This window comes from Coturnix japonica, chromosome 2 (genome assembly GCF_001577835.2).
Source record: "Coturnix japonica isolate 7356 chromosome 2, Coturnix japonica 2.1, whole genome shotgun sequence".
NCBI lineage: Eukaryota > Metazoa > Chordata > Aves > Galliformes > Phasianidae > Coturnix > Coturnix japonica.
The window spans coordinates 4,872,620-4,888,601 of NC_029517.1; the positions used below are offsets into that span (position 1 = coordinate 4,872,620).

Sequence of the window (15,982 nt, forward strand, 5' to 3'; positions counted from 1 at the left end):
GCTCTCAGCTTGATAGAGCTACCACTACTCCTTGAAATACATGATTGATTCTTTACACGACTGTTAAGTGCCTTCACTTTCCTTGGACTGATGCCTGTGGGAGGAAGGGAGTATTTTGCTGCGGAGAGCTGATTGCCTGTTTGATTCTAGTGGCTTGCAGACAATAGCATTGAGGATTCATCTGTTCCTCCTGTTCTTGGGAACCTGGAGAGGTTTTTAATTTTTTTATATTTCTCTCATTTTACATACTCCATCTGGGGCTCTGCAAATGGGCCTGTCTGCATGTCACTGATGTGGCTCCTGCTGGGACACATCACCTCCAGGCCTGACCTCAAGCTTTGTGCAGAGCTGGCATCCTTGGGGATGGGGACCCAGTGAGCTGGCGTGGGCTGCGCCTTCCTCTCTGCTGGTATTGATTCTTCCTCCTGCTGCACATTTGCTTTCAAGGCTCTTGCTTTGTGTGCTCAGACTTTTGCAGTCGGCTTCTGCTGGGTTGTTAGCGGTTGGTCTGTTATCAGGCAGCTCCTGCCGTGATCCCACCAGATAGCAAGCACAGCACTGAAGCACACAGCATAGCAAAGTCCACCTTATCTCCAGTTAAGCCCATGGTTTTCTCCTTGAATCTCTCATCACAGCTGCCTGTGCTGCTGCTTGGGATAAGTGTTTACAAAGATGTGCCAAATGAATTTCCTGCTGCTCCTAGCATCTCTCCATGACAGAAGAGGAAAGCACAGCCACCAGCTTGGCTCCCCTCTTGCTCAGCCTCCTGGTTTAAGGAGCTGCAGTCATGGGGGATGTTGATTTTGTGGTGTCCAGACCCCAGTCTTTTGGCCACCAACAGAAGTGATGCTCCAAAAGGAGTGTGTGCCTACAAGCTGGTTCTCTTGTGAAGTGTTAAGATTTATTGCTCATGAGCTCTCCATAAATCAGATTGCTTTATGAAGCCATTCCTATTTTCCAACACAGGGTATGAGTGGTAAACCTGCATGTGTGCATCTGTACTAGGAACTTGGCTCTTATTCGGAACTTATTTTCCTTATGACTAAATAGTGAGGTTAGAAACAGGTTAAGAACAGTTCCAGCCATGCAAGGTAGTTTTATCATTAATGACCTCTTCAAAATTTTAATTTATCTCTTGTACAAACTTAAGATGTAGAATGAAAAATGAGTAACCATTAGTGCTCAGTGGGATCTGAAAGTCAAAGAATAACTTTTGCACCTTCTACCATCTTCTCTTTTAGGCACTAGCTGCTAAAGGGATTGACTCGATGTCACTTAGCTCCCTGGAAATGTCACCTTTAGCATCCAAAAATGCCAAGGAAAGAAGAAACAGGCGAAAGAAAAAGAAATCTTTGGGGGCAGAAGAGTATGGGGATGACCAGAGGAATTCTAAGTGTGAATACGATGATGGTCAGAGGAGAATGGTAAGACGTGGTCTGAAACATCACTTCTTTCTCACTGCACTTGCTGGGTCGGCCAAGCTCTGGGTATGCAATTAAAGCTGAAACTTTCAGCAGGAGAGAAGAATCAATATTTAATGTGACGACTGACCTGGAGATAGTGTGTGTTAGAACTGTAAAAGGAAACATATTAGTACTTTCTTTTCAGAATGAATTAAAAATGCTCACTAAGCATTCCTGTGAACCCGTGAACCTATTTTATCGCTCTTTTTTGTTGTTGTTGTTTTTTAGCATTTTATTTATTTATTTATTTTTGCTTTGGGATCCCCTCGCAGCCTAATTTGTTTTCTTACTCTAATTTCATTCATCTGATTATATTTGTCCATTCCCTATTAGAGTCAAAATGCTCTTAGGAGAAACCTGCAAAGCTTAAAAAGAAAAGAGAGGAGCAGAAAAGGAGGAAACGTGCCTCTGAGGGCATTTTTAATGATATATAAAGATGATATTTACATTTTTCCATTACTTCGCTAGTTGCCTCCAAGTCAAAACTTTGTGGCACTTGTTTCTACTGTATGTTGCAGGAACAAAAATAGAGTGAAACTGTTGTTAAATAGGGTTTTGTATAAATGATACTGACATGCATGAATATGAATCTACACTTGCTGCGTGTATCAAATGATGGTAAATAGCTTCAGATAATTTGTTTCTGCTTAACTAAGGGCAAAGTTAAAATCAGTGCTTTTTATTTTTATTTGTTTTCTGAACAGCCATGTAATGGGCTAAGTCTTTTCCTATTTTGTTGTCAGTGAATTTAGGGGTACTTGGCAGCCATAAAAAGCTGATAGAAAACAAGTAAGTGATTTAAGTAAATGTGACCAATTACAGACTCCCAAGCTTATAAGATTTATGCAGAGCTGTATTTCTGTAAATAGCATACTTTTTTTTTTTAATTTTTTTTTTTAATTTTTTTTATCTCAATAGTTTTCATTTTCGCCTCATTGGTTGAGTGGGTTGTATTACAAATTATGCCTTTGTTAAAGCCAGAGTTGCTCTCTAGCTTCATTCCGGATGGATTTCAAGACTTTAAGTACCAGAATGATCACAGTTCGAAGCCGTACATTGCCAGTATCTTCCTTAAATTAATATTTCTTGTTTGCACTTTTTGCCCCTGGATATCATATGCATGAGAAACATGGGAGACACATTTCAAAGCTAATAGTAAATCTTCTCCGCAAGGCAGTATCTGGCATGGTTGGAGGGAGTAAGGCTGAGTCATCATTCAGATGCAATCTGAGCAGCTGGAAGTGTGTTGCCATCAGAAATCAGTCTCAATGACTGTGTCATGGAAACCCAGGCATGGATTGTATTTTTTTTTTTTTACCAGTTAAAAGTTTGGTAGCAATCCAAATGGGTTGTTTTTAGTTAGAAGAAGCCTGGTTTTTGTGTGCTTCCTTGTGCCAGTGTCACAAAATAGCATCATTACATAATCCGTCGGGGTGAGCTACAGTGCAAAATAATGCTCATTTGGCTTTGCTGGTTTGTGGAGATCTCACCTCTTTTCATATATACTTGGCTCACGAGAAAGTTCTGAAGAAGCTGATAATTCTGGGCAGGCTGTAAAATCAAAAGTATGTTCTGCCTAAATACTCTTACCATTAATTTCCTCTTCGTGGTACGAGGGAAGGGGACAGACTTGAACTCCTTATGCATTTTCTGAACATCCTTTTCACTCTGTCAGGGTTTACACGTGTTTAGAGCTTGGCTACGTCTTGCTGGTGATCTGTCAGAGTTGCATTCTCACCAGCAGACGTCAGAGTGGATCATCAAGGCTGACATTTAGGTGTAAAGGAGATTGCTGTATACTGAGGTTGCTTACCCCTCAAAGCATCTGTGTGTGTTGGGGTAGTCATTCTACAAACCAATAAATCATATTCCTCTTCTTGCTCTTCCTTTTTTTTTTTTTTTTCTTTTTTCTTTATCACCTTCTTCCGTCGAATTCTGCTTCTTCTTCTTCCCTCTTCTTCTCATTTTTTTTTTCCCACAGTTCATTTCCTGCCCTATTTCTTTATCTCTTGTTCTCCCACTGCAACATTCCTTCCCCAGCTGTTATGAAGATGTGTGATAAATGCGGTGAACTGGAGCTGGATCCCCTTCCCTGCTCCTGTCTTCCACTCCTTGTGCTGCTTTCCCAGGTCCTTTGGCACTGATCATATGGGGAGGGAGTAGAAGCAAAGGAAGCATCACGCTACCAGGCGAATGCCGCCTTGACCCTTCCTATGTCAGTTCATCTTTAACTGTTGAGTGTTAGACAAATACTTATTGGCTAGGACCGATTTTTCAACCTCTTAACTTTGCAAAGGTTGAATACATGTAATTAAATCTTTCTCTGAATCACTTGATTTAAAATGGAACTTATTATTCTCCCCAGACCTTCCTCGCTCCTCAAAACATGTTGCAAAATGTTGTTTCTCTTTCCCCTTTTTCCTTTCTGGGGGTTTCTAGACTCTCCTTGGCATTAGTTATGGTCCCAGTGCAAACTTGGTGAAGCGCAGAACCAGCCACGGAAGCATATTCAGTTTCCGACTCCGTGGTAGAGACACTGGCTCCGAAACAGATTTTGCCGATGATGAGATCAGCACCGCTGGGGAAAATGAAAGCCACCGGGGCTCTCTCTTAATTCCAAGATCTGGGAGACGTCTGAGCATTCAAAGTCAAGTGAGCCATAGTTCTCACCCTACTACTCCCAACTACACCCAGATGGGCAAAAGGAACAGCTCAGTGGATTGCAATGGTGTGGTTTCCCTGATAGGAGGAGGCACCGGGGCACTCAACCCAGACCCTACTTCTCCTGCAGGGTTACTGCTCCCCCCAGTTATTATGGAAAAACCTGGGACAGGCGATCTGGTGAGTACTTTATAACTTTTGTATGTGATTCATGCTCTCATTTCCTTCTGAATGTTGTTGGAGTTTGCTGTAATTTATTTACACAGTTTGCAATCTGTAGCGAGAAACTTCCCACTGTCCTAGGCAGGGTGGGAAGGCAACAGGCTAACTCATGTAGTGACATCTGTCTGGTGCCACATAAGTTCACAACTCTGGGTAAGACTTGTCCTTCAGAACTAACTGGAAGAAACAGGAGTTGGACTTGATGGTCCTTATGGGTCCCTTCCAACTTGGGATATTCTGTGATTCCATGAAAGGACTAAATACTGGGATTCATACAAATTTTCTTTTCTCATAGGGATATTTTTCAAGTTGGTTCCTTTGCCACTTGAACATCTGACATTGTGTGTTGGAGAAAAATAATGTTTTTAAAATGATCCTGTATTCTGCCTTACCATCTTAAGACTACGTTTTCTCCCTTTGTTTATTATCTGTAAGCATCTAACTTCTGCTCTTCTGTATAGCTACTTGTGGAAGGCTGTTCTTACTGTCCATAAGTAGTACCCAGAAAGTTCTAGCATCCCGTTAGGACAGGTGAGCAGATGATAAGACAATTTCCAGGATCTTTGTTGCAAAGCACCATTATTGCAAAGTATTTCTTAAGGCTGGAAGTAAAACTATTAAGACTGATATTGTTAAGACATATGATTGAATTCACTTGGAAAACCATGGGATGCTGTTTTGAAAATAGCTTCTTCACAGGCAGAGCAATGATGACTGGTTGTCATATGACTGATATGGAGGGAATTTATCTCTTTCCATGTAGATCTCCACATTGGAGCTCATCTCTCTCAATGATCTTTAAGGCAACGGAAGTCTGGTCACTATGGTGAATGTGGGCAGGATTTATTTTATCTTAGAGATCTGAAATGCATTGGAATAATCTCTGTCCCTAAAAGCATCTCTTTCTGCTCTTTGAAAACATTAAGAGCCCAGGGTGAAAAACTCCATATCACAAAGGTCTTAAGTTAGGCGTGATGAAACCCACCAAGAGTAACCACATATCAAAAATGGATTACACTGAGAGGGTGAAAAGCAAGCGATGATCTAATGTGCATTAGTCAAGGTATTTCCTGAAAAGAAAAGCAAATGAGATAGATCCCAGCTGTGGTGTCAGATTATCAGTAAACTGAGAAGTAGCTTTCATTTCTCTATAGAGAAGGCGGCTTCTTCTCTTTCAAGCGTTGGTCAGAAGTTTTTGCTTACCTATCTGAGTACTCCCTGTAGCCCTTCAAATAGATTGTCATACTATAAATGCAAGAAGGGGCTGTTCTGTGCATGGGAAGCTAAGGGAAGCATGGTGGTATGAGAACTACCTGCTTTGTTGACAATACTGGGTCCACTGCTGCTTTTTCAGATGTTCACAGTCATTTAGGACTTTGGTACTCCTATTTGCACTCTTTCCAAGCAAGAGAGACCAGTCCTGAGAGCGGTCTCTAGACGACAGAGCGATAGACAGGCTGAGGCTGGGAAAAGGTGGACGAAGGAGTTTGTGCATCTTTAAAAAAAATAATCTGAATTAAAGTAGAAAGGCTTAAGTAGATGAGCAGTGGATGCCCCCTTTTCTCTGTAAGACTGTCAGCTGTGCAGCCTGCTTAGGCTCTTGCAATTGTCAGAAAGCTCAACAAACCATGTGAGCACTCAAGCTTTTCTGGCAAAAAAAAATGGTATTTTACAGGATTGGGCCCTGAGGTGACAGGGAGAGACTGAGCTTTGCTGTCGTTTCTTTTCATTTGCCAACTTCCTGCCTTTTGAAAATGGATGTTGAAAATGAAATGGCCTGAGTGTGCAAGCTCACTAGTCAGTTCCCTAACACCCAGATGCTACAGTAACAGATGCTTGGTCAGTGATGCAATGTGAAGGATGTTGTGTCTCCTGCAAAACTTGTTTGGTATCTGGTCTAGCCAGAAAATGTGAGCTGGAGTTAAAAGCTAATTGGAAAGAAACCCACTGCTGTACAAATGCATTTTCTACAGAAACCATGAGAGCTGGGCACATATGTGCATCTGCAGCTGTGGGCCACAGGCAGAAGGAAAGAGCAGATTGAAAACCTCAGTTCAGAGATAACACCTCTGGGACTCCGTTATGGATTATTTCTGCTATTTTCTTGTTAAGCTTTTGAAGTTAAGTTTGTTCCTGCTTAGTTGATCTGGCTTTTTTTTATTGTCTCTTGGGGGAGGTAGAAGGAAAATGTTACTGGGTGAAGCTGAAGTTAGCTCATTAACCCCACCAGCCCCACTGCTGTTATTAGTTTCATAAGAGTGTAAACCCATGGTGATAAAGGACCCGCTTGTGCTATGTCTGCTCCATCTTCCATGAACAAGAAACAAAGAACCGGCTCTTTTTGTGAAAAAGCAACACTTACATATTGTGTCCAACCTGCAAGACACTTCTACAATTTTAGCCTGTTCATTCTTAGCATCATTCAGCCTTGAATTTACCCCAGGCAATGCAGTTGGGACCGGGATGAAGAGCTTTCCTGCCTTAATGCCACTGCCCTATCCCAGCTGAGGGCTACTTGCCAGTGGGATTGGCCATGGTTGCAGCTGACAGGACATGACAACATCCACTCTGCTCATACCAGATTTTGGAAGAAGTTACCCTGAGAAGTTGTGGCTGCCCCATCCCTGGAGGTATTCAGGGCCAGGCTGGATGGGACCCTAGACAACCTGATCTAGTGACTGATGTAGTGATGGGCAGTCCTGCCTGTGGCAAGGAGGCTGGAACTGGATGATCTTTGAGATCCCTTCCAACCCAAGCCATTCTATGATTTTCTATGAAAGTCAAAAATGACTTCTAAATGCTCTTCATTTTGTGCTGGCCCTGGTTCTTGACATGTGTGGTTATGAGTCTCCTCCTTGAGAAACTAAACATTCTTACACTTTCTGTCTTCTCCATCCCTAAGTACACCTACTGAAGCAGGAGGAAATTCATGTAATCTCAGTGGATGGTGCTTAGTCCAGTTATGTAGGGTAGTTTGAGTGGTCAGCAGTCTTTCTGGTCGTGGAGTATGTGGTCCATGCAGAATGGCATCCATCTGGTAGAGCTTCTGGGGAGCTGTTCTTGCTGGCACCAAGGTCAGTGTTCAAACTAGAAAGGTCACATGAAAAGTAAAGCAGTGTAATGTAAAAGTATGATCTGCAGACACCCTTCAGAAGCTCTGGGCCAAGCAGTCTGCCTGGATGCGAAGAGCAAGAGGTGCTCAGGTTGGAGGTTTGCAGAGTGCTGGTGGTAGGAAACGCTTGCTAAGTCCAAATTATTCTCCCGGAGAACCCCATGATCCTCAGAGCACTGAATCTATGGTAAAGGGAGGACAGCTGGACTAGATGATCTTGTAGGTCCTTTCCGACCTTGTGATTCTATGATTCTATGATTCTATGAATCAGGACTGGCCCCGATTTCCCACCAGCTTTCTTCAAATGGTGCAGCTACTGATCTCAGCAGGCTTAGCCTGGCATAAATAGGCTGAAAGCTGCACCTTGTTTTAAGACTTAATTTTGTTGTTTGTGTGTTTTTGAGACTGATTTTGAAAATATTTTGAAAGTAATTCTTCCTTTACTGCTGATAACGATTGTTGGGCTGGAGGTTTGAACTTTCTTTGTTCTTAAAGTCTGAATGTTGTTTAAGCAACTTCGGGGCTAAAGTTTCTGTGTGCCTATCTAGAGTTTATTTGTAGTTATATATTACTCTGTTGTTCCTTGGTGTATGTAGATTAGAATAGCACCTCTCTTTACAAGATACTGATCCATTTGGACAGGTTTGGATTAAGTTAATGAGCTGTTACTGGGAACTCAGTTTATCCATGGGATTCGATGAAGATAGGTAAAGCACCTGTGAGTTTTTTAAAGCAAAAAAATACAGAGGATACCATCCATTCGTTAGAAGCAGAGCAGTGCCACCCAAGACATGATTTTGGAATGAGCAGTAAGGAGAAGCTTGGGGCTACCTGGGATCTCCCACCTTTACTGAATTTCCTCTTCATCACAGTTTTTGTTCTCCTTTAGTAAAATAAAAATCTGCATATTGATTCTTTATGAAGGGAATGGGGGAAACCTCTGGGGTAAATAAGCCCTGAGAAAAGCCAAGGCTGTTTATTGAGGTGCCGAACAGAGGATTTAGGAGCTTATCTTCAGATGGAATGTTTGTTCTTCTATTTTTTTAACACAAAAAGAAGACACCTTGGCTTTTAATATTTCTGAGCAGAAAGCTGTTTTGCTGACCACATGGGTTTAAGGGTTTTTTTGTTGTTGTTGACCTTAATTCCCCCCAAGATAGAATTACTTTCTTTCTTTCTTCTTTTTTTTTTTTCCCCCTCCTTGCCTTTGCCCCAGGACTGCTGAAAAGGCAAAGTGTTAGCAGTTTTGTGCTCAGAAAAAGGTCAACACAATAAGTCATCCAAACACTGCCACCAAGAAGTCATATGTCTGGAAGCTCGCTGGCTGTCCACTGGGACTGCTGTCATCATGGCTTCAGTTTCTGTTCACTTGAAACTTTATCACATCCCAAAATAAGACCACACCTGTGGTGAATTGTTCAGATTTAACACAAATATTGCAGGCTTCTCCGGCTTACTGTGCATCTCGTTAAATAATTAAGTATTCACAAAATTAAATGCCTTTTGTTTTTAAGGCTGTGTGCTATTATGATCACCACCGATCTCATTAAATATATTTTTTTGGGTGCCTTTTTGGGTCCATTGTTCATGGTGTGCCCTGTCCACCTCTTTTATGCTTGAAAAGATTTTTACTGTACAAGGAAAATTAAAGCTGTCCCAGTTCCCAAATGTGATCTTGAAAATGCTGCCACATATAAGCCCATCTTTGTGTTGCAATTTTGACATAGCTCAGAACAGTGGATGCTCAGAATAAAATAATTCTGCAGTGTTATGCATCCTCATTTACATGTAAATTACTGAATAGCATATTTGTCCCTATAGAATTTAGCTAATCCAAAGGAGAAACATTTCCAGTCAATCAAGGAGCAACCCAAATAATCTTGTCTTGACAGAGATGCCTGTATTTAACTCCATTGTGATTTCTCATCTGGACGCTATGGAGACTCCCTGCATAACTGTGGAGACCCTTGTTATTTTTGCTTTATTTCCATGGACATATAAGTACCATGACCCATTGTGCCTGTGTATACTCTCTATATGATGCTAACAGCCTTTGTACTACTGTGCTTGTCCAGTTCCTGGAACTGCTTTGTACCTCAGATTGAAGAAACTTCCAGTTCCTTCCATGAGGGTTAGCTATCTCACTTCTAAGACAATAAAACCTGCTCATGGATCTATTCTTAACAAAGAACAAAAGCTCATGAACTTCCCCAAGTAACTGCAGTAATTTTGAAGAACTTGTCTGCATGGAAACATTTTTCTCTGGAAAATATGCTCCATGCAAAATTGCAGGCTGATCAAATGTACCCATTATCCCTCATCCTGTCACTGGGCACCACTGAAAAGAGCCCCATCCACTTGACTCCTGCCCATTAGAAATTTATAAGCATTCTTTTTTCCAGGTGGAACAGCCCCAGGTCTCTCAGCCTTTCCTCATCAGTGAAATGCTCCAGGCCTTCATCATCTTTGTGGCCCTACATTAGACTCTCCAGCAGTTCCCAGTCTTTCTTGAATTGATTAGCCCACAACTGGACACAGTGCTCCTGACATGACCTCTCCCAGGATCACCTCTCACCCTACTGGCCACATTCTCTTTAATGCACCGCATTCCATTGACCTTCCTGGCTACAGGGGCAAAATGCTGGCTGGTGGGCAACCTTTTTCCACTAGAAGACTCAGGACCTTCTCCACAGAGCTCCTTCTCAGCAAGTCAAACTCTGAACCTGTACTGATGCATGTGGTTATTCCTCCCTGGGTGTAGGACTCTACACTCACCCTTGTTGAACCTCATCAGGTTCCTCTCCACTCAACTCATCAGGTTCAGCCCAGACTCTTCACGTATCCTGGCTTAGCTGAATCCTGCAATAAGAAGAACGAATCTGAATGCTTTTTTTCTAACTCTGTACTGCTATGCTGAATACTCTTTGCACCTATGAATAAAGGTGTCTTGCAGATAAAGGCCATCAGGCCATAAATTTTGCAAAAGCAGTTCTGCATGCATCAGTGGGAATGTATTATCTTACTTGACAGACACACACAAAAAAAAAAGAAACTTCTGGGGATGAGTTTGTATAAAGAAGTGCTATTGATATATGCTAAATTCTGGGTCAGAAGAGATGGGAAGATGTTACAGTTTTAAAAGAGTTAGGTGATCCAGAGGATTTCTTATGCTTCCTTCTATAGACAGAGTGAACTGGCAGAAGAGTTGCCATTTTATGCCATTTTTAATGCCATATTTGGCATTTTTAGTTGTGTTTATTTTATTTATTTATTTATTTCCCACTATTTAAAGCTTATTTTACCTTCTTTTTCTTTGTTTCGTCCCTCCTCCCCCCCACCCCTATCCCCCCTTAGTTTATTCTACTTGAAAATATGTTTCCCTTGTGATGCTTTTTTTTTTTTCCCAGTTAATTTTTATCCAGTCCTACATATGTAGGTTGCTCCAAAAGTAATACCTCCTCTTTATTTCCATGGAAATGACAACCGATACAAAGAGCACAATAGTAGTATTTGATAGAGCAAATTCTAAGCTACAAAGCAGTATTTTTTGAACACAGTCACCACCATTAGCCGATTTGTTCAGGTGATCTGGCTGATTGAGACTCTCTTCATTTCATGGTGTGACAACTAAGTATGGCTGTCTGGAACTTGGCTTGTCATTTGCATTGCTGTTGCCACTGCTGAAACATACCACCTCACTGTGCTCCCATCCATTGCTTGGGCTTTATAAACATTCATCGAGCACTGGTATATATCAGTGGGTGCCATGGAGGAATTCAGTGGCACACCTTTGCTTCATAGGCACTTCCATGTCAGGTGCCTTTCTGTCAGACTGCCCCTCCACTGCTGTCTGTTGAAAGTAACAAAGTGTAATGGAATATTGGCAAGAAGGTTCAACCTCTACCACCATCCCACTGACATCCTCCTCTGGTGTCATGGGCCAACATAATAAAATAGGAGGCATTATTTTCAGAGCAACCCTTGTACTTCCTATGCTCTCCAAATTGGAGTGAAAGTTTATGCAACTTGGTAAATGCTCTCTTCATTATTAAAACATTTGTTGCTTCTTTGTTTATTTTACCTTTTAGAGGTGGAGAAAATAAAGTGAACTAATGCATTTGAATCACCGTTCTTGATTTCCCCAGCCTCTAAAGCAAGCGCAGAGCGATTTATTGTTCTGTTAGACTCAAGTGGGATTCTTTTTGAATAGATTCTGATTACACCTCTTCTTTGGATACAACTGCATCAGTAACTCAATGGGCAATGATACAATTGTTTTAACAAAAGAGAACATTTTAGTAAAAAAGAAAGCCATTTTGAAGCATTAGTGCTTTTCTGACTTAGCTATTGTTTTAAGTGATTGCTTTAAACATTACTCTCCTTGCAGGAATTGGTATTTTTATCTGCAGTTCTTTAAAGTGACCGCTAACGTATCTCAGATGACTATTTTCAGTGTCAACAAGTGGCTGAGTGTCCTTGTCCTTTTCAACAAAGGGGCGTTCACTACTCTGAAGAGATCACACCCCAGAAAGAGCATCAGTGCTCCTTTACCCACATTGTCACAAAATTGCTTGTCTTGAAGAACAGTTTTGTTGGAGGAAACCCAGCCTGCTGACAGCAGAGCCAAGGAGCTATTGCCTATAGTGTGTCTTAATGAGGTGATACTTGAAGCTCTTGGGGCTATTTCAGATCCAAAGAATCTGAGAAGATCCAGAATCCAGAAGATTAAATCAAGTTCCCATGGCTCATTTAGATATATGGGGACAAAAGCACAACATCTGTGTAAAGCAGAGGCTTTCATCTTCTTAGGGATTTCTTTACCTTTCACATTTTCTTGAGCTGTATTTTGGGAACAATTGGGACCCATCTATCTACAGTGCATGTCTTTTGCTATATTCGGTGTCTGACAGCCTCCTCAAACATTCATTTGAGGAATTACCTTTACTGGGTTTGTTGGAGAGATTCTTGCAGCCCAAACATCCTTTCTTTTTCCTCTGGAAGAGCTAGAGGAGTAGATCAAGTAGGAGTTGTCTCTGCATAATGTGGGAACTCGTAATAATGAAAGTCTTATCATCTTGCACTTGTGAGCTGAAAATATCAAGTATTAAATACAGTGTGCCTACAGTTGTGCTGTGCTTCTTATTGACTTCAGAAACCTAAGCCTTCAAAAAGAATAAAACTAATTTAAAATGAAATGTTAAATAAACTTTGGCAGTTCTGTTTATCTTCTGGCATTGGAGTTGTTTGTGGGTTGTTTTTCTTAAGCTTTTTCTTGAAAACAAGAGACCAAAATAGTTTGGTTTTTTATTATTCGGGTTTTTTTTAGGCGGGAGGAGGGGGGAAAGGAAGCAGAAATTCTCCCCTAATTGCAGAGCTTCAGAATCCATGACACTAAAGATCACCAGAATGACAGTATGTTCCTCAGATCTGGCAGTGTTTCAGACCAAGAAAAAACATGTATTGGAGGAGTAAGTTGGCTTGGCATGATATCAGAGCCCTGTAATGGAGCCGCTACCAACACTCCTTTTTCCTCTTCTGGCAGTATAATTAAACAGTTAACACATTTCAGAAATAATGGTGTAATTAATGTAATTAAGCAGGGCCTCTTTCACTAGAAAAGAGGGTGGTAAAGCAGCACTGCTGTTTCTCTGGTGTCAGAAATGCCCCTTTATTTTCATCTGCATCTTTCACCTGTTTACACGGAGGTAAAGAGCAAGGTCAGGTTTTTTAAATTGCTCAAAGTGCCATTTTCAAAAGCCATACCCTAGCAGCCCTCATCTAATTGGGGAACTGGTGAGCTTTGGACTTAGAAAAGAAGACCGCTTAGACAATTTAGAAAGCACTGCCCCATATCTGCTTTGAGTTGGGGTTTTTTTTTGCCCTTGTTTTACTCAGCTGACCTGATGTGTTCATTTCAACAGACCTCTCCCTCAGATGAAGCCAGCAAGAAGCAGCTTTTAATGCCCCATCGCCCATCGGTGGACCACTCAGATGAACCCTTCCAGAGACAAAGGGCAGTGAGCGCTGTCAGCATCATCACCAGTGCCCTGGAAGGTAAGACGTATCTTTGGTCTCCCTACCCAAAGCCAAGTGTATCTTGGTTGGCAGGAGGAAAGTAGCAAGTGAAACCTTAAAGTTAAACCCTTTTGGTTTGAGGACAAAATATTGCAGAAATGTTACAACCCATATAATATGAGCAATGTCTTAATAAGTCTTATCAGACTTGTAAACATCCTGACAAAATGCTGGTGTTATAATCAAAGTTGAATCTGCTAACGTTTTGTTTACCCTTGGACTCTGATGCACAGAGGGCTAACTAAGATGAGGTGTAACAGAGCACCATACTGTGCATACACTTACAAGTATTATACCATCAAAGAATGGTTTGGGTTGGAAGAGACCTCAAAGCTCATCTAGTTTTACCCCCTGCCATGGACAGGGACATCTCCCACCAGCCCAGGTTGCTTACAGCCTCATCCAGCCTGACCTTGAGCACCTCCAGGGATGGGGCATCCACATCTCTCTAGGCAGTGCCAGTGCCTGATTGCCCTTTGAGTAAAGAATTTCTTCCTAACGTCTAATCTAAATCTAGCCTAACTCATAGCAATACACTGCTTTTTTAAGAAAGGGCTTCTTACATCTCCTTGTGTCTTCTGTGTTGTAAATTGAGACTGAATAGGAGGTAATGACTAAGAGTATATAGAAGACTGTCAGGAAGGCAGAGTGGAACAGGAATTTTGGGATTCTCCTGGAGACTTATTCTTTGTGTTACTGATGAAAAGGAAGGTAATGAAAGACTGGATGATTTGTCTGAGAGGTATCTTATAGGAAAGGACCAGACCTGCCTCATTGGAGACAAGGCCCAGCCTACAACCACAAAGCCCATCTTCTTCCTCAGCTTTTTATAACCTTCTGTGGTTATGGTCAGCAGTACTGTGGTCAGAACAGAGAAACATGTATTATAATTAATAAGGTTTTATATTCTTAATAGGTGCATAATCACTTCAGTATATGCCAGTATTCAGTATGACCTGCAAAGGTTTTTTGTTGTTGTTTTCATTGGTCTTTTGTTTTTTGTAGTTTACAAAAAGGCCTGGGCTGGACTTCTTGTACATTCATTTAATGATACTTTCTACTAATTCTAATAGTTTATCTCTGAAATAGTCTCTGTCAAGTTTAGCGTACCTCAGAGGATGTGCATTTTCATCCTCATACAGCAGAAATCCTTAATGACGTTTTCCTAACCCCCAGAGTTTGATTGAAATTGAATACTTCTTAACAAGAGGAACATCAGAAGAAAAAGTTTCACAGGCTTTAGGTATAATAGTAGCTCCATGTTTGGCTTGGAACAGACAGACCAGAAATCCCTTCCCCCTTTTGTTGCTTGATTTCTGCTCTCAACTCTTGGGAAAGCCACTGCTTCCCTTTTGTCTCCAGATGTTGCAAAGCCTTGCAGGAGGGACCTGCTTTTTGTTGTTGTTGTTTAAAAATAAGAGGGAAAATGCCTCAAATTTTTCTTTTCCTTTTACAGATATCTTCCAAAAAATATTCAGTATGTTGTAATTTTCAAAGGTTAGCTCTGGTGAGAAAGGATGTGGTTTCTTAAATGGTTTAAACTATTTTAATGTTACATCATTACCAAAAGAGGATGGTCACACTTTCTGCCTTCCCTGTTCCTGCAGTATAATTGGGCTGCACAAAACAACTGGTTTTCAGCTGGATCAGAGAGCAGAATCAGCTTACCCACAAGGTACAGGAGCACAGAGGACAGAGGTACAATATGTAGCTGATGGGGACAAAACTACCTGCTTCACCAACAACCTGGGCTTAAAAAAGCTTTTTTGAGTGTAGGGTTTCAGGGGAGAAGCATCACATCTGACATATGCATTGTGAAAGTATCAAAATCAGTGAGAGTGGAATACGCAGGGTTAGTTAGAAATGATCATGAGTATGGGTTCTTCTGGGTAATACCTGGAAAATTAAGTCCATTAGGAACTGACTGCCACAAAGTCTTCATTGCTTTCAGAGGTAGGTTTCTGAAAACAGTGCACAATAGGAATTTTGCTTGGAAATTGTTTGGGTTATGAATGGTTCTTGCATCATTTTAGGCTTTTCTCTCCAAACCCCGTGTTTGGAAGTTGGAAAGACAGAATTATCTGTTGGGAGCAATTCAGTTTCCTAGAGATCTCAGAGCAGTGCAGGTGTTTGTGCAAAGTCTGTACATGTAGGACATCAACCAATATTTTGAAAATGTGCTGGAAGGCACCTAACACTACAGATCTGTGGTCCAATGAAGGAAAATGCTTTCAGAATGCATCCTAGCTTGAGAAAGGAGGCTGCTTATGAACTGATTGAAATAGCAGGCTTGGCTGAAGCTTTCCTGTTATCACCTCAGGTTCTAATTATATAGACTAAAACTGTTATACAGCATTCCATGCCCATAAAGGAATCAGAAAAGGAAAGCATTAAGCAATTCTGCTAATCATGATCATTCAGCCATTAACTGTCTTTTTTGGCTTTTCTT

General features: G+C 41.3%; 1 protein-coding gene across 6 annotated transcripts in view; it reads left to right on the top strand.

Moving 5' to 3' along the window:
* The window catches only part of LOC107308775 (sodium channel protein type 5 subunit alpha-like), a 195,104-nt gene that overhangs the window by 88,201 nt on the left and 90,921 nt on the right, over positions 1–15,982 (top strand). For 5 of the 6 annotated variants that reach the window (XM_015852888.2, XM_015852891.2, XM_015852892.2 and 2 more), the window contains exons 11-13: positions 1,242–1,424; positions 3,903–4,304; positions 13,380–13,512. In XM_015852888.2, coding sequence (XP_015708374.1) covers positions 1,242–1,424; positions 3,903–4,304; positions 13,380–13,512 — 718 coding nt within the window. The remainder of the gene's footprint in view (positions 1–1,241; positions 1,425–3,902; positions 4,305–13,379; positions 13,513–15,982) is intronic. The other variant, XM_015852894.2, reaches the window with a different exon arrangement.